Here is a 14,749-nt window from a genome sequence, read left to right as displayed (position 1 = left end):
TTTATCCTGGAGACTGACGCAAGCAACCAGGGATTAGGAGCCATCCTTATGCAGCAGCAAGAAGGAAAAAAAAGGGTAATCTCTTATGCAAGTCGGCGGTTGCGGAATGCTGAACGGAATGACAAGAATTATAGCAGCATGAAATTGGAGCTGTTGAGCCTCAAGTGGGCAGTAACTGAAAAATTCAGAAGTTACTTGCTGGGTTCGAAATTTACCATCATCACAGATAATAACCCACTGTGTCACCTAAACACCGCCAAGCTAGGAGCTCTGGAACAAAGATGGGTGGCGCAGTTAGCGGCATTTGATTTTGATGTCCAATATCGACCCGGCCGGTGTAATCATGCTGCAGATGCATTGTCTAGGCAGCCCTTGGCAGGGGAGCCTGTGATGGACCTAGAAGATGTTGAATATGACAATTGTGTGACTATTTGTAGCATGGTGCGACGTGGGACTGCTCTTGATGCTGAATTGGTCAACGCTGGAATTGAGAGATGTGAAGTCAGGCAGATGCGTGCCATGGATACGGGTGAGCTGGCAAGCACTCAGGAACAGGGGAATACCCCTGTGTGGCCTGGCTATTCTAAAGAGCAGTTGGCAGCATTTCAGAGACAAGATCCAGTGCTGAAAGAATTCAGGGTCTTTTGGGACCAGAAACGTAAACCTGCAGGCTTTGAAGTAAAAATCCTGTCGAAACCAGTACGCTCGCTCCTAAAGCAGTGGAAGCGACTAAGGGAAAAGGATGGATTGTTGTATCGCGTAGTGGAGGATATGCGTCATGGGGAGTGCTTACAACTGTTGGTCCCCATCTGCTTAAGAACCCAGGTGCTTGAGAGTGTGCATGCTGGAATGGGGCACCAGGGGATTGAAAGGACCCTGCAACTGCTGAAGCCTAGATGTTACTGGGTGGGGATGTATGGAGACGTTGAGCAATGGATCAAGAATTGCCAGCGCTGTATTCTCACAAAAATGCCTCAGCCTAAAGTACATCCGCCCATGAAGTCATTCCTGGCTAGTCGGCCTCTAGAGGTGGTGGCAGTAGATTTCACTTTGCTGGAGCCAGCTACTGATGGAAGGGAGAACGTCTTGGTTGTCACTGATGTGTTCACCAAGTTTACGCAAGCTTTTGCAACGCGGGACCAGAAAGCTGACACCACAGCTAAAGTTCTCTTGAGGGAGTGGTTCATGAAATTCGGAGTCCCAGAACGGCTACATTCAGACCAGGGCCGAAATTTTGAAAGTGAGGTGATCGCAGAATTATGCAAGCTGTATGGAGTGAAGAAGAGTCGTACCACCCCCCATCATCCAACTGGAAATGCTCAGTGCGAGCGTTTTAATCGCACCCTTCATGAGTTGCTTCGGACACTTCCCCCTGAGACAAAAAGACGGTGGCCTGAGCATCTGGCAGAGCTTGTCTACGCGTACAATGTTACCCCACATTCGACAACAGGGTATTCTCCATTCTATCTGTTGTTTGGTGTGGACCCTCATTTGCCTGTAGATGCATTGGTTGGAAGAGAATCGGGGGCAAAGCCAACTCATGACTGGTTAGCAGTCCATCAGAAACGCCTGAAGGAGGCTCATGAACGGGCCAAGGTCTATACTGAAAAAAAAGCAGCGGAGCGGATTGATCTTTCTCATGATAAAGTGTATTGCCCGTCCATTGAGGTTGGCCAGATGGTATACCTAAGGAATCGACCCCTGGGAAGGAATAAGATACAGGACGCCTGGCATTCGACCCAATACCGGGTGATAGAGATTCAAGGGACCACACATACGGTGGAGCCTGTGGAAGGAGGGCCCATCAAAAGAGTGAATAGGGTAGATCTCAGACCCTGTGTGCATGTTCCCACTTCAGTGGCTCGCAAGAAGGATGTTGAGCCTAATGTTGAAATGGATGGGTTTTCAACCGTGGATGAAGGTGATGAGAGCCTGGAGGACGGTCTAGTGCTCTTGGAATGTACTGGCCCAAGTAGAGCTCAAAATCTTGCACAGACTGAAACTGAAGTTGAAACTGAGACAAGAGATCCAGAGGTGGCTTCTAGTGATCCCAAGGTTCTGGACGGAATAAATCTTGAGGAAGGGTTTCAGGAACAAGGGGAGGTTTCTAATTTGCCCTCATTTCGAAGGAGCACCAGATCTAATGTGGGCCAACATTCCAATCCATATCGCGAGCCTAGATCAGCTCTTAGTCACAATGCAGTGTCAGAAATGATAGCTAATTTAGGAACAGTGTTCTTCAGAGAAGCTGTCAAGGAGTTGAGAAATTCTTACACTGTCACCGAGGACGTTGACCAGTAAGCAGGGGAGAATGTAACCGGGTGGAATTAGAATATAAAGCCCCGACACTAAATGTGTACTTCCCCTTTAAGAGTGGCCACTAACGATGACGCACTAAGAGTGCGATAGAGACAGGTCGCGTGAGCAGTGCATGAGAGATGAAGTCCATGTTAAACATCATAGTTTAAATCCATTATCTACGTGAGTAAATGTGATGATAATCCATTAATCTGGTGTAATAGACTGTGTTTATTTCATCCTGTTTATGTGAAATGTGTATTTTATGGTTAAGGTTCAGGATGATCGGAGAGTTTATGTGATTACATGTGACGAGTGTTACAAGTTCTCGAGAAAACAGAATTTGGTAAGTGTACAATGTCATGTTTAAGTGCATAATGTATGTGAAAGAAGTGCATAGGATCATGTGCATGTTATATTTGATTTCCATAATAGTTTAAATTCGTCTGATAAAGATGCTGACCGTTGTTTTGTGTTTGTGTAGGGTGCCACTACCGTGTTTGTGACTTTGTAAAGTATATTGTTTTACCCTGAAAGTGTGCCCTAATACTAGTAATAACTAGAAATTGAGAAATTGACACTAAGAAATCTGTTTTATTTTCTGTGACGATCTTCTTGATAAATCTTAGTTTGAATTTATACACAGTTAGAGGGACCCTGTGTGGTGAAATTGAGTATTGCTATTTCTAATAGCATTATAACATGATTGAGTGATACTGGGCTATCACCTGTTTTATGTTAAACTATTCATTTAACATTCATTAAGATCACAACGAAGAGAATCTTAATTGATTGAGTTTAATAAATCACCCAAATATACAATGTAATTAAGTGTCAATTGATTTATTTTGTTAACTGGCAACATCAGTGTTGTTATGTAATCTGATGGACCCGGTCCTTTCACATACATCAACTGAACTCACGCCGGTTCCTTCTTCTGTAAAGTTTTTCATAGTTGTAAATAAAACTGCAGGATTATTGGAAGGCATTTTACAACAACAACAAAAATCCTATTTCAGTCTTTCTACTTCAAAAGTGTTGAAACGTTAAAATGCTAATTCATGCTAGCAACAGCATAAAATATGTTAGCAAAATGCAAATTCTTGCTACCAAAAGGATGAAAAATGCTAGCAACATGCTAATTCATGCAAATTATGATAGCAATATATATATAAAAAAAATTTCATTTAATATTTTACATTTATTTCATATATATATATATGAAATAAATGTAAAATATTAAATATAAATATTAAATATAATTTTTTTTACATATTAATGAAGCTATAATAGTATAGGCTATAAGTTATTTTAAATTCGTGCAGCTTCCTTCACAATAACACAAGAAACATTATTACAGGAACACAAGGATGCATAATTGATTATGCAACTTTTTTTTGTTTTGTTTACAGTTTCTGTTAAAATATATTCCTGGAAAAAAATAACCAAAAAGATTGTTGCATGAGTTTCATATTAATTTAGACTGGTAATAATGCTGTGGTGTTCGGGCTGAAGTGATGGTGAGGCGTTTGATGCTCTTAAGGGGCTTTAGTTTTACATCTCAGCCTCTCTCCTTATCAGCACTTCCTGTTTCAATCTCTCTCTCTCTCTCTCTCTCTCTCTCTCTCTCTCTCTCTCTCTCTCTCTCTCTCTCTCTCTCTCTCTCTCTCTCTCTCTCTCTCTCTCTCTCTCTCTCTCTCTCTCTCTCTCTCTCTCTCTCTCTCTCTCTCTCTCGCATACAAAGGAGCATATTGTTTGAAACACAGACCAACGGAACAAGACAGAGCACTGACAAACATATCTTTGTGTGTGAGTGTGTGTGTGTGTGTGTGTGTGTGTGTGTGTGTGTGTGTGTGTGTGTGTGTGTGTGTGTGAGGAGGACGTAACCCAATAGTATCTCATTAGTATTCCATAGTGGATAATGATCCCCCCCTCCGCAAATATCAAAGCCACACTCTCACGTAACAAAATTTCACCTTTTCTACATGTTTGTTTGTACACAAATACACACACAGAGTCAAACTCAGGACTAGCTATCCTGGACTATTATAAGTTTTGAGACTTTGAGAAAAAATTATGTTATTTTTAATTGCAAAAAATACTTTTCTCACTTAGTATTTTTGTAAAAAATTATTGTCTAGTTTTTTTTAATCAAAATTAAGAGAGTTTTGGCATTTTTTTTCCCCTCAAAACAAGACAATTACTTTTGCTTGTCTAGTAAATACTTCTTGTTTTAAGAATTTTTAGATGTTTGGACTAGAAACAAGACAAAAATACTGAGTAAGAAAAGCATTTTGTTTGCAGTGTTCATTACAAATATCTAAACAATCTTAAATCAAGACGCAAAATGAATGAAGATATTACGTAAAAATGTATCAAAATTAAATACGTTTGTGCTTAAAACAAGAACAAATATCTGCCAGTGGGATTAGAAAAATAAACTTAATTCAAAGGGAAAACAAGATTTTTTTTTTTACCCGATTTGCCAATACATTTGTTCTTGTTTTAAGCAAAAACTCACTCATTTTGAGTCATTTTTCAATAAACAGGAAGAATGTCATGTTTTATGCACTGCAATGTCTTCCTATAACCCTTCCTCATCTATTGCTTTGGCAATCTGAGTTTGTTTCCTAGAACATGATCAAATAATCAAACGTTGCATGAAAGCATCTGCCAAATGCATTAACAGGAACTGTGACTCGACGCCTCAGCTTTATCAAAGCCTTTTCAGAAAGTTTAGTGTGCACGTCTGCGTCTTACCTTGTCATTGATGCACTCAGGTGTTCAGCTTTAACAGAGATTCTGCATTCGCATCTGATCAGACATGATGATAGTCCGTGTGAAGTTAAACTAATGTGAACTTTATTAAACAGAAGCTCTTTAGACTGGATCTCAGTGCACCTCTCGCTTTATAAACTGGCCTCTCTCTCTCGCTCTCTCTCTCTCTCCATTCATCTCTTTGTTCCACTAAATGAATCCACGATGAATAGGTGCACTTTTAAACGAACAAAACGTTTAAATTAAGATTAAAATTGTTTGCAAAACATAAAAGAAACCAGTCGTATGTTTTAGCCTAAACAGTGCATTATAAAATCTATTACTGCGCTGTATTCCAGTGATGCTTTGATGGTTTAGTGCTGGTGTGAAAGGAGAAGCTGAATTAAAGGGCTTTTGTTTCATGGTCTCATTCTTCATGTAGGAGTTTTTGTTCTGATTCCGGCACTTTGCACCAACTTCTTACACATGTGTGGATGTTGGTAGCTTGGGAAGTGCTTGGACAGAACATCCTGAGAAGAGCAGAACAAAGGAGCCCGTGAGAGGAATACGAACTCAGAGAGTGACCGGGAGTCACAGAGTTTCTGTGTGTGTGTGTGTGTGTGTGTGTGTGTGTGTGTGTGTGTGTGTGTGTGTGTGTGTGTGTGTGTGTGTGTAAGTGAGTATGTGTGAGTGAGTGTGTGAGTGAGTCAGTGTGTCTGTGAGTCAGTGTGTGTGTGTGTGTGTGTGAGAGTGAGTGTGTGAGTGAGTGAGTCAGTGTGTGTGTGTGTGTGTGTGTGTGTGAGTGAGTGTGTGTGAGTGTGTGTGTGTGTGTGTGTGTGTGTGTGTGTGTGTGTGTGTGTGTGTGTGTGTGTGTGTGTGTGTGTGTGTGTGTGTGTGTGTGTGTGTGTGTGTGTGTGTGTAAGTGAGTATGTGTGAGTGAGTGAGTGAGTGAGTGTATGAGTGTGTGAGTGAGTCAGTGTGTGTGTGTGTGTGTGTGTGAGAGTGAGTGTGTGAGTGAGTGAGTCAGTGTGTGTGTGTGTGTGTGTGTGTGTGAGTGAGTGTGTGTGTGTGAGTGAGTGGGTGAGTGAGTGAGGGAGAGTGAGTGTGTGTGTGTGTGTGTGTGTGTGTGTGTGTGTGTGTGTGTAAGTGAGTATGTGTGAGTGAGTGAGTGAGTGAGTGTATGAGTGAGTGAGTGAGTGTGTGTGTGTGTGTGTGTGTGTGTGTGTGTGTGTGTGTGTGTGTGTGTGTGTGTGTGTGTGTGTGTGTGTGTGTGTGTGTGTGTGTGTGTGTGTGTGTGTGTGTGTAAAAGTGTGTCTGTGAGTGAGTGTGTGAGTCAGTGTGTCTGTGAGTGAGTGTGTGAGTCAGTGTGTCTGTGAGTGAGTGTGTGAGTCAGTGTGTCTGTGAGTGAGTGTGTGAGTCAGTGTGTCTGTGAGTGAGTGTGTGAGTCAGTGTGTCTGTGAGTGAGTGTGTGAGTCAGTGTGTGAGTCAGTGTGTCTGTGAGTGAGTGTGTGAGTCAGTGTGTCTGTGAGTGAGTGTGTGAGTCAGTGTGTCTGTGAGTGAGTGTGTGAGTCAGTGTGTGAGTCAGTGTGTCTGTGAGTGAGTGTGTGAGTCAGTGTGTGAGTCAGTGTGTCTGTGAGTGAGTGTGTGAGTCAGTGTGTCTGTGAGTGAGTGTGTGAGTCAGTGTGTCTGTGAGTGAGTGTGTGAGTCAGTGTGTGAGTCAGTGTGTCTGTGAGTGAGTGTGTGAGTCAGTGTGTCTGTGAGTGAGTGTGTGAGTCAGTGTGTCTGTGAGTGAGTGTGTGAGTCAGTGTGTGAGTCAGTGTGTCTGTGAGTGAGTGTGTGAGTCAGTGTGTCTGTGAGTGAGTGTGTGAGTCATTGTTTCAGTGAGTGAGTGTGTGAGTGAGTGAGTGAGTGAGTGTGTCTGTGAGTGAGTGTGTGAGTCAGTGTGTCTGTGAGTGAGTGTGTGAGTCAGTGTGTCTGTGAGTGAGTGTGTGAGTCAGTGTGTGAGTCAGTGTGTCTGTGAGTGAGTGTGTGAGTCAGTGTGTGAGTCAGTGTGTCTGTGAGTGAGTGTGTGAGTCAGTGTGTCTGTGAGTGAGTGTGTGAGTCAGTGTGTCTGTGAGTGAGTGTGTGAGTCAGTGTGTGAGTCAGTGTGTCTGTGAGTGAGTGTGTGAGTCAGTGTGTCTGTGAGTGAGTGTGTGAGTCATTGTTTCAGTGAGTGAGTGTGTGAGTGAGTGAGTGAGTGAGTGTGTGTGTGAGTGGCGGCGGTATAGCGACGAGAGCTTCGGCTTGAGTTTGTTTACCTACTCTAGTATTCTCTGTCTGCGACGCTTCTTCAGCACGGCGGCGGCGGTATAGCGACGAGAGCTTCGGCTTGAGTTTGTTTACCTACTCTAGTATTCTCTGTCTGCGACGCTTCTTCAGCACGGCGGCGGCGGTATAGCGACGAGAGCTTCGGCTTGAGTTTGTTTACCTACTCTAGTATTCTCTGTCTGCGACGCTTCTTCAGCACGGCGGCGGCGGTATAGTGACGAGAGCTTCGGCTTGAGTTTATCACTGAACTTGGATAATTTTATATTAGAATATAAATGCTCATTTATGGTATTTCTCATAAATAATATTTTTCTGTTTTATTAATTATATTTATACATTTTGTCTTATAAATATTATAATAAATGCTCAATATATATTTTTGTTATAGCTATGTTAATATTTTTTTTCCCATATATTAAAAAAAAGATTTGTTTTTTAATATATGGAAAAAACGTAATTCACTTATACGGGGCTTATGCTCATTTACAAGCATTTATATCGCCAAAGCTTACTCCTTGCTTATTTAAGGGAAGCTGAGGAGAATAAGGGTTAGGCATAAGGCATATAAGAGAAGCGGTTATACCTTTTTTATGTTATTTGTGTATTTGGAAATGTATTTGTTCTTAGGAACTTCACCAGTCAATGTGAATTTATCTTTAGTTTTAGTTTAGAGCTTTATTTATCCCCTTGAGGCAATTAGTTTAGGCTCTCATGATGCTTCACATGTAACAAAACACAAATGAAAGCTCAAAAAAAAATTTGTATCAACCAAATTTGTTACATAAACAAACTGTCTCAGGCAAAAAAAGTATATTATAATGATTTGTCAAACATTTAATTGTCCTTAACGCCGCCCCAGGGCCATCCACTCAAAGTCCAAATGCAACGTGTGTGTGCTGTCTCCCATTATTTTGTGCGCCATTCTCAGCACATGCTGTTCATAGTAAAATGCAAGGCTTCGTAAGGGACCTCCCATAATTTTTGAGAACATAATGACAATACCTTGTAGACGACTTTTGTTCTTAGTCAGACCCACTTGTGATGAAAACGAACAAATAAAGGAAAAAGACAAAATACTTTCAATGAATGAGTTGTAAAAAGACCTGAAAATTCCTCTCTGTACATTACAAGAATTAAGCTTTCGTAGCGCAAACAATCTCTGATGTGACTTTCCAATAATTGCATCAACATTTTGATCAATCTTCAAAATCAAAATCATTCCTAGGTACTTATATTCCTCTACTACAGGGGTGTCAAACTCAGATCCTGGAAGGCCACAGCCCTGTAGAGTTTAGCTCCAACTCTGTTTCAACACACATACCTCTAGTTTTCAATTAATCCTGAAGGACTTGATTATCTGGATCAGGTGTGTTTAATTAAGGTAAAAGCTAAACTCTACAGGGCTGTGGCCCTCGAGGAACTGAGGCCTAGTCTACACGTACACGGGTATTTTTATTACCGGAGTTTTTCCTCCTCCGTTTTAAAAAACAATCGCGTCCACACAAGCATGGTTTTTACAAAAATGTGTCCACATGAGAACGCAAAACTACGCTATGATTGGCTGCCTGATTTCCACATGGGTCCCATCCAATCCACGGCACCGATGCACATTGCACTGACTGAGGGATGCCATGGGCTCAAGTGAAACCCTTCAACAAGTTCCTTTACTTTGGACAGGTGAGTGAGTGAGGTGCAGGGCCGAAGTGAACTGTAATAGCTTCACACACTTGCTTTACTATTTTGTATTCTTGCATTCTGGCGCCTTTGTTCTGCAATACAATGAAATAACTGAACATGTATCTGTAGGCTATACATGTGATAAGCGCTGTTAGTGAAGTCCACCACACAGACTCGACTCACGTAAATCAAAAAGGAGATAACGTGGAAAATCTGACGTCAAACAAAGGAGAGAACGACGCTCACTTCGATTTAAAAAGCCGCAATATCCGGTTTCACCATCTACACGACAACGCTGTAACCGGAGTTTCTAAAAATCTTCACCCTGGCCGGAGTTTTCAAAAACGTCCGGTTTCAGTAGCCGGATGCAGCGTTTGCGTGTGGACGAACAGCCAAACCGCGTAGAAAAAGCTGCGGTTTTGAAAATCCCTGTGTTCGTGTGGACAGGGCCTGAGTTTGACACCCCTGCTCTACTTCATCCACTTGTACATTATTAATGAGCAACGGTTGACGCATCATTGCTCTTTTACTAAAATTTAAAAACATCTCTTTAATAATCATTCTCGCTTATCTGAGAATATTCTTAAATAAGGACATCTCTTCAGTGATTGGTTCAGGCCTATGACATCACCTAAAATCCCGTTTGTGGCACAGCAAAGTGTCAACTCTAAAGCCCTATTCGGACGGGATTAGATTAACATGGGGACGTCGGGGGAAAGTCATTTTACCTCAGGACGTCTGTAATCTTAATGGTCAATTCGCACGGGATTAAGACATCTCAGTAAAACTAGCAGAAGTGGGAGGAGTAACTCGCTTTACACACCACGGTAACCTCTGTGTCGTCATGTGCGTATGACTTTTGCATGACAAAAGAAGTGCTTTTGATCTTCTTTTTGTTTTAAATGATATGCGGAAAATACTGGAGGTTTGCCACAGAGTTGTCCCTCCACCTACAACGCAACCGAATGCTTCAAGCGCCTCAAAACTCGCAAAATGCGTTTTTAAAAAACTTTTAAAAAGGATAGGATGGAATTTTACCTCACATTTTTACAGCAGGTCTATTCGAACGGGATTAGTATTACCCCAGGTCATTTTTCCGGACCTTTTTACAGAAGGTAAAAGTCTTGGTAATCTTTACTGACATTGTCCGTAATGATTACCGAGATGGCACATTCGGACGGGACTAAAATCACAGAAAACCTCTGGTTAAAATTACTTTATCCCCACGTCCTCATGTCAATCTAATCCAGTCCGAATAGGGCTTAAGACTGACACTTAAGATTTAGTCCTACACTTTACTAAAAGTGTGATTGGGATGCTTGATAACTAACTTTTTAAGCGCAGCTTTGAGCCAAGAATTATTTTACTCTTAAGTCAATTCTTAGCAGTGTTCTTGTGCGTAAATCTAAGATGCTTGATAAATACGGACCCAGAGCCCTATGCCAGTGGTTCCCAAACATGTCCTGGAGGACCACCAGCCCTGCACATTTTGTATGTATCCCTCATCTAACACACCTGATTCAACTCATGTGCTCAGACTACAAGACCTGAAATGGGTGTATCAGATATTGGGAGACATACAAAATGTGCAGGGCTGGTGGTCCTCCGGGACAGGTTTGGGAACCACTGCCCTATGCAATTATTCTTGCCTTACTAAAGGTTGCAAAGTGTCCTCCTTTCTGGTGTTATGGAAATGGCCACCCTAGGGATAAGTGACGCCAAAGCTCGTAACTGGGAGTGCATAGATCAAGTATAAGTTCATGGGAAATCACTGGTTTGACTGCCATTTGATTCCAGTACACTTTCATGGGTAGAAAGTTGGAAAAACATGGGTTATGGCTTGCCTAAAATGAGGAATTAATACGTGGGGATGATTAACACAAAGATAAAACAGCTGTGATGACCGTTCGTGACCCTGATGACTAATGAGAGGCAGGAACACGGGACAAAAGAACACGAGATGATGACTGAAAACCAAAACAAACAGAACATGACTGTGACAAGAACATGTTATGTCATGTACAGTATTGTTCAAAATAATAGCAGTACAATGTGACTAACCAGAATAATCAAGGTTTTTAGTATATTTTTTATTGCTACGTGGCAAACAAGTTACCAGTAGGTTCAGTAGATTCTCAGAAAACAAATGAGACCCAGCATTCATGATATGCACGCTCTTAAGGCTGTGCAATTGGGCAATTAGTTGAATTAGTTGAAAGGGGTGTGTTCAAAAAAATAGCAGTGTGGCATTCAATCACTGAGGTCATCAATTTTGTGAAGAAACAGGTGTGAATCAGGTGGCCCCTATTTAAGGATGAAGCCAACACTTGTTGAACATGCATTTGAAAGCTGAGGAAAATGGGTCGTTCAAGACATTGTTCAGAAGAACAGCATACTTTGATTAAAAAGTTGATTAGAGAGGGGAAAACCTATAAAGAGGTGCAAAAAATGATAGGCTGTTTAGCTAAAATGATCTCCAATGCCTTAAAATGGAGAGCAAAACCAGAGAGACGTGGAAGAAAACGGAAGACAACCATCAAAATGGATAGAAGAATAACCAGAATGGCAAAGGCTCAGCCAAAGATCACCTCCAGGATGATCAAAGACAGTCTGGAGTTACCTGTAAGTACTGTGACAGTTAGAAGACGTCTGTGTGAAGCTAATCTATTTTCAAGAATCCCCCGCAAAGTCCCTCTGTTAAAAAAAGGCATGTGCAGAAGAGGTTACAATTTGCCAAAGAACACATCAACTGGCCTAAAGAGAAATGGAGGAACATTTTGTGGACTGATGAGAGTAAAATTGTTCTTTTTGGGTCCAAGGGCCACAGGCAGTTTGTGAGACGACCCCCAAACTCTGAATTCAAGCCACAGTACACAGTGAAGACAGTGAAGCATGGAGGTGCAAGCATCATGATATGGGCATGTTTCTCCTACTATGGTGTTGGGCCTATTTATCGCATACCAGGGATCATGGATCAGTTTGCATATGTTAAAATACTTGAAGAGGTCATGTTGCCCTATGCTGAAGAGGACATGCCCTTGAAACGGTTGTTTCAACAAGACAATGACCCAAAACACACTAGTAAACGGGCAAAGTCTTGGTTCCAAACCAACAAAATTAATGTTATGGAGTGGCCAGCCCAATCTCCAGACCTTAATCCAATTGAGAACTTGTGGGGTGATATCAAAAATGCTGTTTCTGAAGCAAAACCAAGAAATGTGAATGAATTGTGGAATGTTGTTAAAGAATCATGGAGTGGAATAACAGCTGAGAGGTGCCACAAGTTGGTTGACTCCATGCCACACAGATGTCAAGCAGTTTTAAAAAACTGTGGTCATACAACTAAATATTAGTTTAGTGATTCACAGGATTGCTAAATCCCAGAAAAAAAAAATGTTTGTACAAAATAGTTTTGAGTTTGTACAGTCAAAGGTAGACACTGCTATTTTTTTGAACACACCCCTTTCAACTAATTGCCCAATTGCACAGCCTTAAGAGCGTGCATATCATGAATGCTGGGTCTCATTTGTTTTCTGACAATCTACTGAACCTACTGGTAACTTGTTTGCCACGTAGCAATAAAAAATATACTAAAAACCTTGATTATTCTGGTTAGTCACATTGTACTGCTATTATTTTGAACAATACTGTATTTCCCATTACTATTAAATATATTTCTAATGTTCATATCTTAGTTTTTCCTTTAAAGAGGTAGTTCCCCCAAAATGAGCCTGATGTTGATCTGCTGACCCCCAGGGCGTCTGAGATGTCGGTGTGTTTGTTTCTTCAGGAGAACACAAATGAAGATTTTTAACTCAGCCGTTGCTTGTATAATGCGTGTCAATGGGGTGTATTTCTATGAGAGTAAAACACACAGACACACGAATCCATATTAAACCCTGAGGCTCGTGACGACACACCTATGTCTTAAGACACGAAACAATCACTTTTGATCTCAGACGAATCTCATCTAGTATGCCCAGCACCATTAATTCCACTGAGTAAGGTTAAAATCCTGGCACGATCATATATATATATATGTGTGTGTATATATTTATATACACTCACCTAAAGGATTATTAGGAACACACTTATACTGTGTCTGACCCTTTCTCCTCCAGAACTGCCTTAATTCTCCGTGGCATTGATTCACCAAGCTGCTGAAAGCATTCTTTAGAAATGTCGGCCCATATTGATAGGAGAGCATCTTGCAGTTGATGGAGATTTGTGGGATGCACATCCAGGGCACGAAGCTCCCGTTCCACCACATCCCAAAGATGCTCTATTGGATGCTCTATCTGGAGACTGTTTTAGTGCAGTCAACTCATTGTCATTGTATTGACTAAGTCCTAAACTAAGTCTAATACTGGTTGCTAATATAACGGATTAAGTTCAGATGTGTGCCAATGTGGTCTCATACAAATCAAGAGTTCAGTCTTTTTACAATATGATCTAGCAAGTTTATTCTCCTCCAATACATATTTTAGAGGCAATATCTTAACTCATTATACATAACCAAAACAACAAACCCTATTGTTCACCATAAAGGTAAGACACAACATAACACAGTCAAAAACTGTTTGCTTCCCAATCAGCAACACCTGTTTCTGAATTTCCTCCAAGTTAAATGACATACCCGGGCTGATCTGAGATCAGCTGAGCCAAAGCACATACCTTGTGCCCCCTAGTGGCATATGACAGAATTACCTATAATACAAACTGAATATGGCTCTTACAGTCATTTTCAAGAAACCAATTTGAAATGATTGGAGCTTTGTGACATGGTGCATTATCCTGCTGGAAGTAGCCATCAGAGGATGGGCACATGGTGGTCATAAAGGGATGGACATGGTCAGAAACAATGCTCAGGTCGGCCGTGGCATTTAAACGATGCCCAATTGGCACTAAGGGGCCTAAAGTGTGCCAAGAAAACATCCCCCACACCATTACACCACCGCCACCAGCCTGCACAGTGGTAACAAGGCATGATGGATCCATGTTCTCATTCTGTTTACACCAAATTCTGACTCTACCATCTGAATGTCTCAACAGAAATCGAGACTCATCAGACCAGGAAACATATTTCAAGTCTTTAACTGCCCAACTCCCAGAAAATTTAAATGCATTAGAGATAATTCACACACAGCTCATGGCATGTTTGTCACAGAGCAGTTGCACTATTGAACACCACACCCTTCACATGGACACTGAGATTGAAACCATTTCCTCATATCGCCTTTCATTGCGATTTGAACTGTGCGATGTTTATCGTGTAATATCCTACCTATCGCAGTGCAATGACACTATTTTAGCACTTGTCACTTTCTGCTCCATTGCACATAATGGTTATATTTATTAATCTGTTGTCTTATTATTTTTGAATTGCATCATGTTGTATAGTGTTATTGGAGTTTCATTGAACATGTACAGTGGCAATAGTAAATGGACTGCATTTATATAGCGCTTTTATCCAAAGCGCTTTACATTTTTGCCTCACATTCACCCATTCATACACCGACGGCGATGTCAGCCATGTAGGGCGGACACTTCGACACTTGGTCAGGTGGAACCGGGGATTGAACCACCAACCTTTCGGTTTGTAGACAACCTACATGAACCACTGAGCCACTGCCGCCCAAATATAAAATGAATGCTTTCTCACAACTATAGCCTTTTTATTCAAGGTATCTAAACTTCAGGAAACACAATC

At 41.4% G+C, this 14,749-nt stretch overlaps 2 protein-coding genes across 3 annotated transcripts in view; one reads left to right on the top strand and one right to left on the bottom strand.

The window, feature by feature from the left end:
• Positions 1–5,438, bottom strand: part of LOC137089331 (ATP-sensitive inward rectifier potassium channel 10) — a 29,176-nt gene extending 23,738 nt beyond the window's left edge. Inside the window, exon 1 of the mRNA XM_067452890.1 lies at positions 5,059–5,438. The gene's annotated coding sequence lies outside the window, so the exon portion shown is untranslated. The remainder of the gene's footprint in view (positions 1–5,058) is intronic.
• LOC137089329 (uncharacterized) lies at positions 971–3,152 on the top strand. Of its 2 annotated transcripts, XM_067452889.1 has the most exons (3): positions 971–2,481; positions 2,573–2,644; positions 2,783–3,152. In XM_067452889.1, exon 1 carries the CDS (start codon positions 997–999, stop codon positions 2,299–2,301), a length of 1,305 nt encoding a protein of 434 aa, XP_067308990.1. In that variant the 5' UTR covers positions 971–996; the 3' UTR covers positions 2,302–2,481; positions 2,573–2,644; positions 2,783–3,152. The 2 variants fall into 2 exon arrangements, with proteins under 2 accessions (XP_067308990.1, XP_067308989.1); XM_067452888.1 differs by having other exon boundaries at positions 2,573–3,152.
• Positions 5,439–14,749: the final 9,311 nt, after the last annotated feature.

Source organism: Pseudorasbora parva, chromosome 9 (assembly GCF_024679245.1).
Source record: "Pseudorasbora parva isolate DD20220531a chromosome 9, ASM2467924v1, whole genome shotgun sequence".
NCBI lineage: Eukaryota > Metazoa > Chordata > Actinopteri > Cypriniformes > Gobionidae > Pseudorasbora > Pseudorasbora parva.
The sequence above is the reverse complement of the archived record's forward strand: the minus strand, read 5'-3'. Positions and strand labels throughout refer to the sequence as shown.

Bases quoted from the DNA above. Each gene is read 5' to 3' on its own strand.
- LOC137089329 (XM_067452889.1), top strand. From the start codon at position 997: ATGAAGTCATTCCTGGCTAGTCGGCCTCTAGAGGTGGTGGCAGTAGAT.